Source organism: Sebastes fasciatus, assembly GCF_043250625.1.
Source record: "Sebastes fasciatus isolate fSebFas1 chromosome 14 unlocalized genomic scaffold, fSebFas1.pri SUPER_14_unloc_2, whole genome shotgun sequence".
Classification (NCBI taxonomy): Eukaryota; Metazoa; Chordata; class Actinopteri; order Perciformes; family Sebastidae; genus Sebastes; species Sebastes fasciatus.
In genome coordinates this window covers 23,667-40,891 of record NW_027428123.1, presented here as the reverse complement: position 1 = coordinate 40,891, position 17,225 = coordinate 23,667, and the positions used below count along the sequence as shown (strand labels likewise).

General features: G+C 46.8%; 1 protein-coding gene across 1 annotated transcript in view; it reads left to right on the top strand.

The window, feature by feature from the left end:
- Positions 1–1,297: 1,297 nt before the first annotated feature.
- LOC141763565 (uncharacterized) overlaps positions 1,298–17,225 on the top strand; it is a 39,227-nt gene continuing 23,299 nt past the window's right edge. The window contains exons 1-6 of the mRNA XM_074628001.1: positions 1,298–1,446; positions 2,118–2,191; positions 7,123–7,281; positions 8,041–8,178; positions 15,632–15,709; positions 15,833–15,903. Of these exons, the coding sequence (XP_074484102.1) occupies positions 7,141–7,281; positions 8,041–8,178; positions 15,632–15,709; positions 15,833–15,903 (428 nt within the window). The 5' untranslated portion in view covers positions 1,298–1,446; positions 2,118–2,191; positions 7,123–7,140. The remainder of the gene's footprint in view (positions 1,447–2,117; positions 2,192–7,122; positions 7,282–8,040; positions 8,179–15,631; positions 15,710–15,832; positions 15,904–17,225) is intronic.

Here is a 17,225-nt window from a genome sequence, read left to right as displayed (position 1 = left end):
ATATTTAAGTGTATTATTATTTTAGTATTATATATTTAAGTGTATTATTATTTTAGTATTATATATTTAAGTGTATTATTATTTTAGTATTATATATTTAAGTGTAATATTATTTTAGTATTATATATTTAAGTGTATTATTATTTTAGTATTATATATTTAAGTGTATTATTATTTTAGTATTATATATTTAAGTGTAATATTATTTTAGTATTATATATTTAAGTGTATTATTATTTTAGTATTATATATTTAAGTGTATTATTATTTTAGTATTATATATTTAAGTGTATTATTATTTTAGTATTATATATTTAAGTGTATTATTATTTTAGTATTATATATTTAAGTGTATTATTATTTTAGTATTATATATTTAAGTGTATTATTATTTTAGTATTATATATTTAAGTGTAATATTATTTTAGTATTATATATTTAAGTGTATTATTATTTTAGTATTATATATTTAAGTGTATTATTATTTTAGTATTATATATTTAAGTGTAATATTATTTTAGTATTATATATTTAAGTGTATTATTATTTTAGTATTATATATTTAAGTGTATTATTATTTTAGTATTATATATTTAAGTGTAATATTATTTTAGTATTATATATTTAAGTGTATTATTATTTTAGTATTATATATTTAAGTGTATTATTATTTTAGTATTATATATTTAAGTGTAATATTATTTTAGTATTATATATTTAAGTGTATTATTATTTTAGTATTATATATTTAAGTGTATTATTATTTTAGTATTATATATTTAAGTGTATTATTATTTTAGTATTATATATTTAAGTGTATTATTATTTTAGTATTATATATTTAAGTGTATTATTATTTTAGTATTATATATTTAAGTGTATTATTATTTTAGTATTATATATTTAAGTGTATTATTATTTTAGTATTATATATTTATGTGTATTATTATTTTAGTATTATATATTTAAGTGTATTATTATTTTAGTATTATATATTTAAGTGTATTATTATTTTAGTATTATATATTTAAGTGTATTATTATTTTAGTATTATATATTTAAGTGTATTATAATTTTAGTATTATATATTTAAGTGTATTATTATATATTTATGTGTAATATTATTTTAGTATTATATATTTATGTGTAATATTATTTTAGTATTATATATTTATGTGTATTATTATTATGTATTTATGTGTAATACCGTCAGCAGCCAGCTGGTATCGCTGTTTATATTTAACCGGGTTGTTTCCGGTCATGTGATCTCTACGTCACCGGGGTGAGAGGTCACGTGCCCTGTTTGAATATGCTAACAGCTGGCAGGCTAACAGTTAGCTGCAGTCTGCAGCAGGTTTATAGTTATATAGTTATATATAGCTGTTAAAGTGTTTAAATGTGTTCAACAGTCGGCGAGTGAAGCTCGTGCAGCTTCCGGTCAAACAGGTACGACCTTTAATCACCTTTAATCACAGTTAGCCTGTTAGCCTGTTAGCCTGCAGCCTGTTAGCCTGCAGCCTGTTAGCCTGTTAGCCTGCAGCCTGTTAGCCTGCAGCCTGTTAGCCTGTTAGCCTGCAGCCTGTTAGCCTGTTAGCCTGCAGCCTGTTAGCCTGTTAGCCTGCAGCCTGTTAGCCTGTTAGCCTGCAGCCTGTTAGCCTGTTAGCCTGCAGCCTGCAGCCTGTTAGCCTGTTAGCCTGCAGCCTGTTAGCCTGCTGCCTGTTAGCCTGCAGCCTGTTAGCCTGTTAGCCTGCAGCCTGTTAGCCTGTTAGCCTGCAGCCTGTTAGCCTGTTAGCCTGCAGCCTGTTAGCCTTTTAGCCTGCAGCCTGTTAGCCTGTTAGCCTGCAGCCTGCAGCCTGTTAGCCTGTTAGCCTGCAGCCTGTTAGCCTGCAGCCTGTTAGCCTGCTGCCTGTTAGCCTGCAGCCTGTTAGCCTGTTAGCCTGCAGCCTGTTAGCCTGTAGCCTGTTAGCCTGCAGCCTGTTAGCCTTTTAGCCTGCAGCCTGTTAGCCTGTCTGTCACCATGCTAACTGACTAGCTGCAGGCAGCTCTAGGGATGTGCATTCCAAGCAAGGGGGGGATTATAACAACATGTAGAGTCAGCTCATCATCTAACTCTGCAGATTAAGAGATTATATTCATCCACATAGTAGAACAGAGGAGGAGGCTGCTGGAGAGACGAACCCAGCTGGTTCTGGTGAGTTCTATCAAGTTCCTGACTGAAGGATGAGATGCTCCTTCTGCTGCTGGAACAGCTGATCACTACTAGCTCCTGTTGATCACTACTAGCTCCTGCTGAGAGACACACACCCTGCCCTGACAGAACAGAGCTGAACTGGACGAGCCTGTTTGTGGGCTGTTTGTGTCTCTCAACAGGAGCTAGTAGTGATCAACAGGAGGTAGTAGTGATCAACAGGAGGTAGTAGTGATCAACAGGAGCTAGTAGTGATCAACAGGAGCTAGTAGTGATCAGCAGGAGGTAGTAGTGATCAACAGGAGGTAGTAGTGATCAGCAGGAGGTAGTAGTGATCAGCAGGAGGTAGTAGTGATCAGCAGGAGGTAGTAGTGATCAACAGGAGGTAGTAGTGATCAGCAGGAGCTAGTAGTGATCAACAGGAGGTAGTAGTGATCAACAGGAGGTAGTAGTGATCAACAGGAGCTAGTAGTGATCAACAGGAGGTAGTAGTGATCAACAGGAGGTAGTAGTGATCAACAGGAGCTAGTAGTGATCAACAGGAGCTAGTAGTGATCAACAGGAGGTAGTAGTGATCAACAGGAGGTAGTAGTGATCAACAGGAGGTAGTAGTGATCAACAGGAGGTAGTAGTGATCAACAGGAGGTAGTAGTGATCAACAGGAGCTAGTAGTGATCAACAGGAGGTAGTAGTGATCAACAGGAGCTAGTAGTGATCAACAGGAGGTAGTAGTGATCAACAGGAGCTAGTAGTGATCAACAGGAGGTAGTAGTGATCAGCAGGTACTAAAACATACGACACCTTGCCTTATGTGGAATGAATATGCTAATTGTTTCACTCATAAACTGCCTGAACCGTTTGCCTCAAGTGTTCATTTCTATGTGAACTACATTATATATATACAGTATATATTATGTAGTGGTTAACACAGCCAGCAGTGAACTGGTTTCCTGTTAACAGAAAGATGAACACACTGGCTATGGAGAGATGCAATATCTGATAGTCTTCAATGAGACCAAATTGCATACTACCGGTACCGGGTAGTACCGGGTAGTACCCGGTAGTACCCGCTGGTACCCTACCGGGTACTACCGGGTACTGCCTGTACCCTACCGGGTACCGAGTACTGCCGGTACCCTACCGGGTACTACCAGGTACCGGGTACTAGTACTAGTACCGGGTACTACCGGGTAGTACTACCGGGTACTGGTACCGGTAGTACCGGGTAGGGTACCGGCAGGTACTACCGGGTACCTTGCCTTTTTGTGTTGTTGTTGTTTTCCTCTTTAGCTGTACTCTCTGAGGAGCAGCACTGCTCACATTGTCAATTTTTTGAGGGTGGTTGGGATTCAGTTTGTTTAGTAGTAGTACTAGTATCACACTGTAGTAGTACTTTGTTACAGTAGTAGTACTAGTATCACACTGTAGTAGTACTTTGTTACAGTAGTAGTACTAGTATCACACTGTAGTATTACTTTGTTACAGTAGTAGTACTAGTATCACACTGTAGTAGTACTTTGTTACAGTAGTAGTACTAGTATCACACTGTAGTAGTACTTTGTTAGAGTAGTAGTACTAGTATCACACTGTAGTAGTACTTTGTTACAGTAGTAGTACTAGTATCACACTGTAGTAGTACTTTGTTACAGTAGTAGTACTAGTATCACACTGTAGTAGTACTTTGTTACAGTAGTAGTACTAGTATCACACTGTAGTAGTACTTTGTTACAGTAGTAGTACTAGTATCACACTGTAGTAGTACTTTATTACAGTAGTAGTACTAGTATCACACTGTAGTATTACTTTGTTACAGTAGTAGTACTAGTATCACACTGTAGTAGTACTTTGTTACAGTAGTAGTACTAGTATCACACTGTAGTAGTACTTTGTTAGAGTAGTAGTACTAGTATCACACTGTAGTAGTACTTTGTTACAGTAGTAGTACTAGTATCACACTGTAGTAGTACTTTGTTACAGTAGTAGTACTAGTATCACACTGTAGTAGTACTTTGTTACAGTAGTAGTACTAGTATCACACTGTAGTAGTACTTTGTTACAGTAGTAGTACTAGTATCACACTGTAGTATTACTTTGTTACAGTAGTAGTACTAGTATCACACTGTAGTAGTACTTTGTTACAGTAGTAGTACTAGTATCACACTGTAGTAGTACTTTGTTACAGTAGTAGTACTAGTATCACACTGTAGTATTACTTTGTTACAGTAGTAGTACTAGTATCACACTGTAGTAGTACTTTGTTACAGTAGTAGTACTAGTATCACACTGCAGTATTACTTTGTTACAGTAGTAGTACTAGTATCACACTGTAGTAGTACTTTGTTACAGTAGTAGTACTAGTATCACACTGTAGTAGTACTTTGTTACAGTAGTAGTACTAGTATCACACTGTAGTATTACTTTGTTACAGTAGTAGTACTAGTATCACACTGTAGTAGTACTTTGTTACAGTAGTAGTACTAGTATCACACTGTAGTAGTACTTTGTTACAGTAGTAGTACTAGTATCACACTGTAGTAGTACTTTGTTACAGTAGTACTAGTATCACACTGTAGTAGTACTTTGTTACAGTAGTAGTACTAGTATCACACTGTAGTAGTACTTTGTTACAGTAGTAGTACTAGTATCACACTGTAGTAGTACTTTGTTACAGTAGTAGTACTAGTATCACACTGTAGTAGTACTTTGTTACAGTAGTAGTACTAGTATCACACTGTAGTATTACTTTGTTACAGTAGTACTAGTATCACACTGTAGTAGTACTTTGTTACAGTAGTAGTACTAGTATCACACTGTAGTAGTACTTTGTTACAGTAGTACTAGTATCACACTGTAGTAGTACTTTGTTACAGTAGTAGTACTAGTATCACACTGTAGTAGTACTTTGTTACAGTAGTAGTACTAGTATCACACTGTAGTAGTACTTTGTTACAGTAGTAGTACTAGTATCACACTGTAGTAGTACTTTGTTACAGTAGTAGTACTAGTATCACACTGTAGTAGTACTTTGTTACAGTAGTAGTACTAGTATCACACTGTAGTAGTACTTTGTTACAGTAGTAGTACTAGTATCACACTGTAGTATTACTTTGTTACAGTAGTAGTACTAGTATCACACTGTAGTAGTACTTTGTTACAGTAGTAGTACTAGTATCACACTGTAGTAGTACTTTGTTACAGTAGTAGTACTAGTATCACACTGTAGTAGTACTTTGTTACAGTAGTAGTACTAGTATCACACTGTAGTATTACTTTGTTACAGTAGTAGTACTAGTATCACACTGTAGTAGTACTTTGTTACAGTAGTAGTACTAGTATCACACTGTAGTATTACTTTGTTACAGTAGTAGTACTAGTATCACACTGTAGTAGTACTTTGTTACAGTAGTAGTACTAGTATCACACTGTAGTATTACTTTGTTACAGTAGTAGTACTAGTATCACACTGTAGTAGTACTTTGTTACAGTAGTAGTACTAGTATCACACTGTAGTATTACTTTGTTACAGTAGTAGTACTAGTATCACACTGTAGTAGTACTTTGTTACAGTAGTAGTACTAGTATCACACTGTAGTAGTACTTTGTTACAGTAGTAGTACTAGTATCACACTGTAGTAGTACTTTGTTACAGTAGTAGTACTAGTATCACACTGTAGTAGTACTTTGTTACAGTAGTAGTACTAGTATCACACTGTAGTAGTACTTTGTTACAGTAGTACTAGTATCACACTGTAGTAGTACTTTGTTACAGTAGTAGTACTAGTATCACACTGTAGTATTACTTTGTTACAGTAGTAGTACTAGTATCACACTGTAGTAGTACTTTGTTACAGTAGTAGTACTAGTATCACACTGTAGTAGTACTTTGTTACAGTAGTAGTACTAGTATCACACTGTAGTAGTACTTTGTTACAGTAGTACTAGTATCACACTGTAGTAGTACTTTGTTACAGTAGTAGTACTAGTATCACACTGTAGTAGTACTTTGTTACAGTAGTAGTACTAGTATCACACTGTAGTAGTACTTTGTTACAGTAGTAGTACTAGTATCACACTGTAGTAGTACTTTGTTACAGTAGTAGTACTAGTATCACACTGTAGTATTACTTTGTTACAGTAGTACTAGTATCACACTGTAGTAGTACTTTGTTACAGTAGTAGTACTAGTATCACACTGTAGTAGTACTTTGTTACAGTAGTACTAGTATCACACTGTAGTAGTACTTTGTTACAGTAGTAGTACTAGTATCACACTGTAGTAGTACTTTGTTACAGTAGTAGTACTAGTATCACACTGTAGTAGTACTTTGTTACAGTAGTAGTACTAGTATCACACTGTAGTAGTACTTTGTTACAGTAGTAGTACTAGTATCACACTGTAGTAGTACTTTGTTACAGTAGTAGTACTAGTATCACACTGTAGTAGTACTTTGTTACAGTAGTAGTACTAGTATCACACTGTAGTATTACTTTGTTACAGTAGTAGTACTAGTATCACACTGTAGTAGTACTTTGTTACAGTAGTAGTACTAGTATCACACTGTAGTAGTACTTTGTTACAGTAGTAGTACTAGTATCACACTGTAGTAGTACTTTGTTACAGTAGTAGTACTAGTATCACACTGTAGTATTACTTTGTTACAGTAGTAGTACTAGTATCACACTGTAGTAGTACTTTGTTACAGTAGTAGTACTAGTATCACACTGTAGTATTACTTTGTTACAGTAGTAGTACTAGTATCACACTGTAGTAGTACTTTGTTACAGTAGTAGTACTAGTATCACACTGTAGTATTACTTTGTTACAGTAGTAGTACTAGTATCACACTGTAGTATTACTTTGTTACAGTAGTAGTACTAGTATCACACTGTAGTAGTACTAATACTGTCTGTCTGTGTGTCTCCGTCTACCACAGACAGGTGGACCTGTCATCATGCAGTCTCAGCTGCTGATTGGCTGGCAGCAGGAGAAGGCGGAGCTAAAGAGGGAGGTGTGTCGTCTGCAGGAAGAGCTGGCTGAGAGCCGAGCTGAGAGGGAAGAGCTGGAGGCCAGGAGCAGAGCTCTAAATGACAGGGTGAGGAGGAGAGGAGGAGGAGATGAGGAGGAGAGGAGCAGAGCTCTAAATGACAGGGTGAGGAGGAGGAGAGGAGGGGATTAGGAGGAGAGGAGGAGAGGAGGAGCAGAGCTCTAAATGACAGGGTGAGGAGGAGGAGAGGAGGGGATTAGGAGGAGAGGAGGAGCAGAGCTCTAAATGACAGGGTGAGGAGGAGAGGAGCAGAGCTCTAAATGACAGGGTGAGGAGCAGAGCTCTAAAAACAGGGTGAGGAGGAGAGGAGGAGGAGGAGCAGAGCTCTAAATGACAGGGTGAGGAGGAGGAGAGGAGCAGAGCTCTAAATGACAGGGTGAGGAGGAGAGGACGAGGAGCAGAGCTCTAAATGACAGGGTGAGGAGGAGAGGAGCAGAGCTCTAAAAACGGTGAGGAGGAGGAGGAGATGAGGAGAGGAGCACAGCTCTAAATGACAGGGTGAGGAGGAGAGGAGCAGAGCTCTAAAAACAGGGTGAGGAGGAGAGGAGGAGGAGCAGAGCTCTAAATGACAGGGTGAGGAGGAGAGGAGCAGAGCTCTAAAAACAGGGTGAGGAGGAGCAGAGCTCTAAATGACAGGGTGACGAGGAGGAGGAGGAGAGCTCTGAATTACAGGGTGAGGATGTCATGTGATCATCAGGGTGAATCCAACCATCCTTTCTCTCTCTCTCTCTCTCTCTCTCTCTCTCTCTCTCTCTCTCTCTCTCTCTCTCTCTCTCTCTCTCTCTCTCTCTCTCTCTCTCTCTCCAGTTGTTCCAGTCGGTGTCTCCCTCCCTCGGTGTGTCTCTTCAGGTGGAGGGAGAACAGAGGGAGTGGAAGAGGAGGGTGAGGGAGGGGAGAGAGAGGGAGGCCAGACAAGCTCTACTCATCCACCGCCTGCAGAACAAGGTGAGTCCATCCCTCCATCATCCCTCCATCATCTTCTTCCTCTTATCCGGGTCTCGTGGGCAGCAGTCTGCTGATCACTGATTGATCACTGATTGATCACTGATTGTGGACCTCGGCTGTTCTGGTACCAGGTCCACTGATGGACCTCTGCTGGAACTTGGTGTTTGTTATGGTCAGTCCAGGACTAGCACAGAAGTCCAACAGCAGAACACCACTCAGGTCCAGATCAGGCAGATGGTTCCTCCCAATCAGCCTCCAGGGTTCTCCATCATCGCCCACGTGAGCGTTGAAGTCTCCCAGCAGAACTAGAGGAGACCATCTGGTTCTCTGGTTAGAGGTGGTCCTCTGGTTCTCCGTTTAAAGGAGACCCTCGGGTTCTCCGGTTAGAGGAGACCATCTGGTTCTCCGGTTAGAGGTGACCCTCTGGTTCTCCGGTTAGAGGTGACCCTCTGGTTCTCCGGTTAGAGGTGACCCTCTGGTTCTCCGGTTAGAGGTGACCCTCTGGTTCTCCGGTTAGAGGTGACCCTCTGGTTCTCCGGTTAGAGGTGACCCTCTGGTTCTCCGGTTAGAGGTGACCCTCTGGTTCTCCGGTTAGAGGTGATCCTCTGGTTCTCCGTTTAAAGGAGACCCTCGGGTTCTCCGGTTAGAGGAGACCATCTGGTTCTCCAGTTAGAGGTGACCCTCTGGTTCTCCGGTTAGAGGTGACCCTCTGGTTCTCCGGTTAGAGGTGACCCTCGGGTTCTCCGGTTAGAGGTGACCCTCGGGTTCTCCGGTTAGAGGTGACCCTCTGGTTCTCCGGTTAGAGGTGACCCTCTGGTTCTCCGGTTAGAGGTGACCCTCTGGTTCTCCGGTTAGAGGTGACCCTCGGGTTCTCCGGTTAGAGGTGACCCTCTGGTTCTCCGGTTAGAGGTGACCCTCGGGTTCTCCGGTTAGAGGTGACCCTCGGGTTCTCCGGTTAGAGGTGACCCTCTGGTTCTCCGGTTAGAGGAGACCCTCGGGTTCTCCGGTTAGAGGAGACCCTCTGGTTCTCCGGTTAGAGGAGACCCTCGGGTTCTCCGGTTAGAGGAGACCCTCTGGTTCTCCGGTTAGAGGAGACCCTCTGGTTCTCCGGTTAGAGGAGACCCTCTGGTTCTCCGGTTAGAGGAGACCCTCTGGTTCTCCGGTTAGAGGAGACCCTCTGGTTCTCCGGTTAGAGGAGACCCTCTGGTTCTCCGGTTAGAGGAGACCCTCTGGTTCTCCGGTTAGAGGAGACCCTCTGGTTCTCCGGTTAGAGGAGACCCTCTGGTTCTCCGGTTAGAGGAGACCCTCTGGTTCTCCGGTTAGAGGTGACCCTCTGGTTCTCCGGTTAGAGGTGACCCTCTGGTTCTCCGGTTAGAGGAGACCCTCGGGTTCTCCGGTTAGAGGAGACCCTCTGGTTCTCCGGTTAGAGGTGACCCTCTGGTTCTCCGGTTAGAGGTGACCCTCTGGTTCTCCGGTTAGAGGTGACCCTCTGGTTCTCCGTTTAAAGGAGACCCTCGGGTTCTCCGGTTAGAGGTGACCCTCTGGTTCTCCGTTTAAAGGAGACCCTCGGGTTCTCCGGTTAGAGGTGACCCTCTGGTTCTCCGGTTAGAGGTGACCCTCTGGTTCTCCGGTTAGAGGTGACCCTCTGGTTCTCCGGTTAGAGGTGACCCTCTGGTTCTCCGGTTAGAGGTGACCCTCTGGTTCTCCGGTTAGAGGAGACCCTCTGGTTCTCCGGTTAGAGGAGACCCTCTGGTTCTCCGGTTAGAGGAGACCCTCTGGTTCTCCGGTTAGAGGAGACCCTCTGGTTCTCCGGTTAGAGGAGACCCTCTGGTTCTCCGGTTAGAGGAGACCCTCTGGTTCTCCGGTTAGAGGTGACCCTCTGGTTCTCCGGTTAGAGGTGACCCTCTGGTTCTCCGGTTAGAGGTGACCCTCTGGTTCTCCGGTTAGAGGTGACCCTCTGGTTCTCCGGTTAGAGGTGACCCTCTGGTTCTCCGGTTAGAGGTGACCCTCTGGTTCTCCGGTTAGAGGAGACCCTCTGGTTCTCCGGTTAGAGGTGAACCTCTGGTTCTCCGTTTAAAGGAGACCCTCGGGTTCTCCGGTTAGAGGTGACCCTCTGGTTCTCCGGTTAGAGGTGACCCTCTGGTTCTCCGTTTAAAGGAGACCCTCGGGTTCTCCGGTTAGAGGTGACCCTCTGGTTCTCCGGTTAGAGGTGACCCTCTGGTTCTCCGGTTAGAGGTGACCCTCTGGTTCTCCGGTTAGAGGTGACCCTCTGGTTCTCCGTTTAAAGGAGACCCTCGGGTTCTCCGGTTAGAGGAGACCATCTGGTTCTCCGGTTAGAGGTGACCCTCTGGTTCTCCGGTTAGAGGTGACCCTCTGGTTCTCCGGTTAGAGGTGACCCTCTGGTTCTCCGTTTAAAGGAGACCCTCGGGTTCTCCGGTTAGAGGTGACCCTCTGGTTCTCCGGTTAGAGGTGACCCTCTGGTTCTCCGGTTAGAGGTGACCCTCTGGTTCTCCGGTTAGAGGTGACCCTCTGGTTCTCCGGTTAGAGGTGACCCTCTGGTTCTCCGGTTAGAGGTGACCCTCTGGTTCTCCGGTTAGAGGTGACCCTCTGGTTCTCCGGTTAGAGGTGATCCTCTGGTTCTCCGTTTAAAGGAGACCCTCGGGTTCTCCGGTTAGAGGAGACCATCTGGTTCTCCGGTTAGAGGTGACCCTCTGGTTCTCCGGTTAGAGGTGACCCTCTGGTTCTCCGGTTAGAGGTGACCCTCGGGTTCTCCGGTTAGAGGTGACCCTCGGGTTCTCCGGTTAGAGGTGACCCTCTGGTTCTCCGGTTAGAGGTGACCCTCGGGTTCTCCGGTTAGAGGTGACCCTCTGGTTCTCCGGTTAGAGGTGACCCTCGGGTTCTCCGGTTAGAGGTGACCCTCTGGTTCTCCGGTTAGAGGTGACCCTCGGGTTCTCCGGTTAGAGGTGACCCTCGGGTTCTCCGGTTAGAGGTGACCCTCGGGTTCTCCGGTTAGAGGAGACCCTCGGGTTCTCCGGTTAGAGGAGACCCTCGGGTTCTCCGGTTAGAGGAGACCCTCTGGTTCTCCGGTTAGAGGAGACCCTCTGGTTCTCCGGTTAGAGGAGACCCTCTGGTTCTCCGGTTAGAGGAGACCCTCTGGTTCTCCGGTTAGAGGAGACCCTCTGGTTCTCCGGTTAGAGGAGACCCTCTGGTTCTCCGGTTAGAGGAGACCCTCTGGTTCTCCGGTTAGAGGAGACCCTCTGGTTCTCCGGTTAGAGGTGACCCTCTGGTTCTCCGGTTAGAGGTGACCCTCTGGTTCTCCGTTTAGAGGAGACCCTCGGGTTCTCCGGTTAGAGGAGACCCTCTGGTTCTCCGGTTAGAGGTGACCCTCTGGTTCTCCGGTTAGAGGTGACCCTCTGGTTCTCCGGTTAGAGGTGACCCTCTGGTTCTCCGTTTAAAGGAGACCCTCGGGTTCTCCGGTTAGAGGTGACCCTCTGGTTCTCCGTTTAAAGGAGACCCTCGGGTTCTCCGGTTAGAGGTGACCCTCTGGTTCTCCGGTTAGAGGTGACCCTCTGGTTCTCCGGTTAGAGGTGACCCTCTGGTTCTCCGGTTAGAGGTGACCCTCTGGTTCTCCGGTTAGAGGTGACCCTCTGGTTCTCCGGTTAGAGGTGACCCTCTGGTTCTCCGGTTAGAGGTGACCCTCTGGTTCTCCGGTTAGAGGTGACCCTCTGGTTCTCCGGTTAGAGGTGACCCTCTGGTTCTCCGGTTAGAGGAGACCCTCTGGTTCTCCGGTTAGAGGAGACCCTCTGGTTCTCCGGTTAGAGGAGACCCTCTGGTTCTCCGGTTAGAGGAGACCCTCTGGTTCTCCGGTTAGAGGAGACCCTCTGGTTCTCCGGTTAGAGGAGACCCTCTGGTTCTCCGGTTAGAGGAGACCCTCTGGTTCTCCGGTTAGAGGTGACCCTCTGGTTCTCCGGTTAGAGGTGACCCTCTGGTTCTCCGGTTAGAGGTGACCCTCTGGTTCTCCGGTTAGAGGTGACCCTCTGGTTCTCCGGTTAGAGGTGACCCTCTGGTTCTCCGGTTAGAGGTGACCCTCTGGTTCTCCGGTTAGAGGTGACCCTCTGGTTCTCCGGTTAGAGGAGACCCTCTGGTTCTCCGGTTAGAGGTGAACCTCTGGTTCTCCGTTTAAAGGAGACCCTCGGGTTCTCCGGTTAGAGGTGACCCTCTGGTTCTCCGGTTAGAGGTGACCCTCTGGTTCTCCGTTTAAAGGAGACCCTCGGGTTCTCCGGTTAGAGGTGACCCTCTGGTTCTCCGGTTAGAGGTGACCCTCTGGTTCTCCGGTTAGAGGTGACCCTCTGGTTCTCCGGTTAGAGGTGACCCTCTGGTTCTCCGTTTAAAGGAGACCCTCGGGTTCTCCGGTTAGAGGAGACCATCTGGTTCTCCGGTTAGAGGTGACCCTCTGGTTCTCCGGTTAGAGGTGACCCTCTGGTTCTCCGGTTAGAGGTGACCCTCTGGTTCTCCGTTTAAAGGAGACCCTCGGGTTCTCCGGTTAGAGGTGACCCTCTGGTTCTCCGGTTAGAGGTGACCCTCTGGTTCTCCGGTTAGAGGTGACCCTCTGGTTCTCCGGTTAGAGGTGACCCTCTGGTTCTCCGGTTAGAGGTGACCCTCTGGTTCTCCGGTTAGAGGTGACCCTCTGGTTCTCCGGTTAGAGGTGACCCTCTGGTTCTCCGGTTAGAGGTGATCCTCTGGTTCTCCGTTTAAAGGAGACCCTCGGGTTCTCCGGTTAGAGGAGACCATCTGGTTCTCCGGTTAGAGGTGACCCTCTGGTTCTCCGGTTAGAGGTGACCCTCTGGTTCTCCGTTTAAAGGAGACCCTCGGGTTCTCCGGTTAGAGGTGACCCTCTGGTTCTCCGGTTAGAGGTGACCCTCTGGTTCTCCGGTTAGAGGTGACCCTCTGGTTCTCCGGTTAGAGGTGACCCTCTGGTTCTCCGGTTAGAGGTGACCCTCTGGTTCTCCGGTTAGAGGTGACCCTCTGGTTCTCCGGTTAGAGGTGACCCTCTGGTTCTCCGGTTAGAGGTGATCCTCTGGTTCTCCGTTTAAAGGAGACCCTCGGGTTCTCCGGTTAGAGGAGACCCTCTGGTTCTCCGGTTAGAGGTGACCCTCTGGTTCTCCGGTTAGAGGTGACCCTCGGGTTCTCCGGTTAGAGGTGACCCTCGGGTTCTCCGGTTAGAGGTGACCCTCGGGTTCTCCGGTTAGAGGTGACCCTCTGGTTCTCCGGTTAGAGGTGACCCTCTGGTTCTCCGGTTAGAGGTGACCCTCGGGTTCTCCGGTTAGAGGTGACCCTCTGGTTCTCCGGTTAGAGGTGACCCTCGGGTTCTCCGGTTAGAGGTGACCCTCGGGTTCTCCGGTTAGAGGTGACCCTCTGGTTCTCCGGTTAGAGGAGACCCTCGGGTTCTCCGGTTAGAGGAGACCCTCTGGTTCTCCGGTTAGAGGAGACCCTCTGGTTCTCCGGTTAGAGGAGACCCTCTGGTTCTCCGGTTAGAGGAGACCCTCTGGTTCTCCGGTTAGAGGAGACCCTCTGGTTCTCCGGTTAGAGGAGACCCTCTGGTTCTCCGGTTAGAGGAGACCCTCTGGTTCTCCGGTTAGAGGAGACCCTCTGGTTCTCCGGTTAGAGGAGACCCTCTGGTTCTCCGGTTAGAGGAGACCCTCTGGTTCTCCGGTTAGAGGAGACCCTCTGGTTCTCCGGTTAGAGGAGACCCTCTGGTTCTCCGGTTAGAGGAGACCCTCTGGTTCTCCGGTTAGAGGAGACCCTCTGGTTCTCCGGTTAGAGGTGACCCTCTGGTTCTCCGGTTAGAGGTGACCCTCTGGTTCTCCGGTTAGAGGAGACCCTCTGGTTCTCCGGTTAGAGGAGACCCTCTGGTTCTCCGGTTAGAGGTGACCCTCTGGTTCTCCGGTTAGAGGTGACCCTCTGGTTCTCCGGTTAGAGGTGACCCTCTGGTTCTCCGGTTAGAGGAGACCCTCTGGTTCTCCGGTTAGAGGTGACCCTCTGGTTCTCCGGTTAGAGGAGACCCTCTGGTTCTCCGGTTAGAGGTGACCCTCTGGTTCTCCGGTTAGAGGTGACCCTCTGGTTCTCCGGTTAGAGGTGACCCTCTGGTTCTCCGGTTAGAGGTGACCCTCTGGTTCTCCGGTTAGAGGTGACCCTCTGGTTCTCCGGTTAGAGGTGACCCTCTGGTTCTCCGGTTAGAGGTGACCCTCTGGTTCTCCGGTTAGAGGTGACCCTCTGGTTCTCCGGTTAGAGGTGACCCTCTGGTTCTCCGGTTAGAGGAGACCCTCTGGTTCTCCGGTTAGAGGAGACCCTCTGGTTCTCCGGTTAGAGGAGACCCTCTGGTTCTCCGGTTAGAGGAGACCCTCTGGTTCTCCGGTTAGAGGAGACCCTCTGGTTCTCCGGTTAGAGGAGACCCTCTGGTTCTCCGGTTAGAGGAGACCCTCTGGTTCTCCGGTTAGAGGTGACCCTCTGGTTCTCCGGTTAGAGGTGACCCTCTGGTTCTCCGGTTAGAGGTGACCCTCTGGTTCTCCGGTTAGAGGTGACCCTCGGGTTCTCCGGTTAGAGGAGACCCTCGGGTTCTCCGGTTAGAGGAGACCCTCGGGTTCTCCGGTTAGAGGAGACCCTCTGGTTCTCCGGTTAGAGGTGACCCTCTGGTTCTCCGGTTAGAGGTGACCCTCTGGTTCTCCGGTTAGAGGTGACCCTCTGGTTCTCCGGTTAGAGGTGACCCTCTGGTTCTCCGGTTAGAGGTGACCCTCTGGTTCTCCGGTTAGAGGAGACCCTCTGGTTCTCCGGTTAGAGGTGACCCTCTGGTTCTCCGGTTAGAGGTGACCCTCTGGTTCTCCGGTTAGAGGTGACCCTCTGGTTCTCCGGTTAGAGGTGACCCTCTGGTTCTCCGGTTAGAGGTGACCCTCTGGTTCTCCGGTTAGAGGAGACCCTCTGGTTCTCCGGTTAGAGGAGACCCTCTGGTTCTCCGGTTAGAGGAGACCCTCTGGTTCTCCGGTTAGAGGTGACCCTCTGGTTCTCAGTCTGAGATGCTGGGGATCAGAACGCCTAGATCCCCGCCTGCTGCCCGACTCACACTGCACCCGACCCCATTGCGGGTTCTGGGCCCACAGGGTGGCGGCTCCATGTCGTTTTTTTGTACTGTGCCCGACCGGGCCCCATGTGCCGAGGCCCGGCTCACTCCCCTCCCAGGTCTGCTCCAGAAGAGGGCCCGGTTTCCTTTTTACGGACGAGGTGCAGCAACTCTCTTCTGGTGGATTGGTGTCGGGTTCACTGGGGCACACAAACCCCTCCACCACTTTACACTGGGCATTCATTGTTATCAGTAGTATTAATACAGTACCCATATTACAGTATTAGCAGTAGTATTCTCAGTGTGTTGTAGTACTGACAGTACTCATTGTGTGTCCAGGTGTTGGAGTACAGAGATCGATGTCAACATTTAGAGCTTCAGCTGCAGGATGGAAACACACAGCTGCTCAACACTGAGGTCAGACTCTACTACTACTATTACTGCCACTGCCACTACTGCTACTACTACTACTGCTCCAGATGTTGATGTACTGTCGTGTTCCTGCAGTACTCCAGATGTTGTTGTGTGTCTGTTCTGTAGCGGAGGATCAGAGATAAACACAGTGACTCTCTGGAGAGCGCCCTCATCAGGCTGGAGGAGGAACAACAGAGGTGTGTATCAGCAGAGTTATGCGGTGTTATGTGGTGTTACAGGGTGTTACATGGTGTTACGGGGTGTTACAGGGTGTTACGGGGTGTTACAGGGTGTTATACAGTGTAACAGGTTGTTACAGGGTGTTACAGGGTGTTATACAGTGTTACAGGGTGTAACAGGTTGTTACAGGGTGTTACAGGGTGTTATACAGTGTTACAGGGTGTAACAGGTTGTTATACAGTGTTACAGGGTGTTACATGGTGTTACGGGGTGTTACAGGGTGTAACAGGGTGTTATACGGTGTTACAGGGTGTTACAGGGTGTTACAGGGTGTTTTACAGGTTGTTACAGGGTGTTACAGGGTGTTACAGGGTGTTACAGGGTGTTATACAGTGTTACAGGGTGTAACATGTTGTTATACAGTGTTACAGGGTGTAACAGGTTGTAACAGGGTGTTATACAGTGTTACAGGGTGTAACAGGTTGTTACAGGGTGTTACAGGGTGTTTTACAGGTTGTTACAGGGTGTTACAGGGTGTTACAGGGTGTTATACAGTGTTACAGGGTGTAACAGGTTGTTACAGGGTGTTACAGGGTGTTATACGGTGTTACAGGGTGTTACAGGTTGTTACAGGGTGTTACAGGGTGTTTTACAGGTTGTTACAGGGTGTTACAGGGTGTTACAGGGTGTTATACAGTGTTACAGGTTGTAACAGGGTGTTACAGGGTGTTATACAGTGTTACAGGGTGTTACAGGGTGTTATACGGTGTTACAGGGTGTAACAGGTTGTAACAGGGTGTTATACAGTGTTACAGGGTGTAACAGGTTGTAACAGGGTGTTACAGGGTGTTATACAGTGTTACAGGGTGTTATACAGTGTTACAGGGTGTTACAGGGTGTTATACAGTGTAACAGGTTGTAACAGGGTGTTACAGGGTGTTATACGGTGTTACAGGGTGTTATACAGTGTTACAGGGTGTTATACAGTGTTACAGGGTGTAACAGGTTGTTACAGGGTGTAACAGGTTGTAACAGGGTGTTACAGGGTGTAACAGGTTGTAACAGGGTGTTACAGGATGTTATACAGTGTTACAGGGTGTAACAGGTTGTAACAGGGTGTTACACAGTGTTACAGGGTGTAACAGGGTGTTACAGGGTGTTACGCAGTGTTACAGGGTGTAACAGGGTGTTACAGGGTGTTACGCAGTGTTACAGGGTGTAACAGGGTGTTACAGGTTGTTACAGGGTGTAACAGGGTGTTACAGGGTGTTACGCAGTGTTACAGGGTGTAACAGGTTGTAACAGGGTGTTACAGTGTTACAGGGTGTAACAGGGTGTT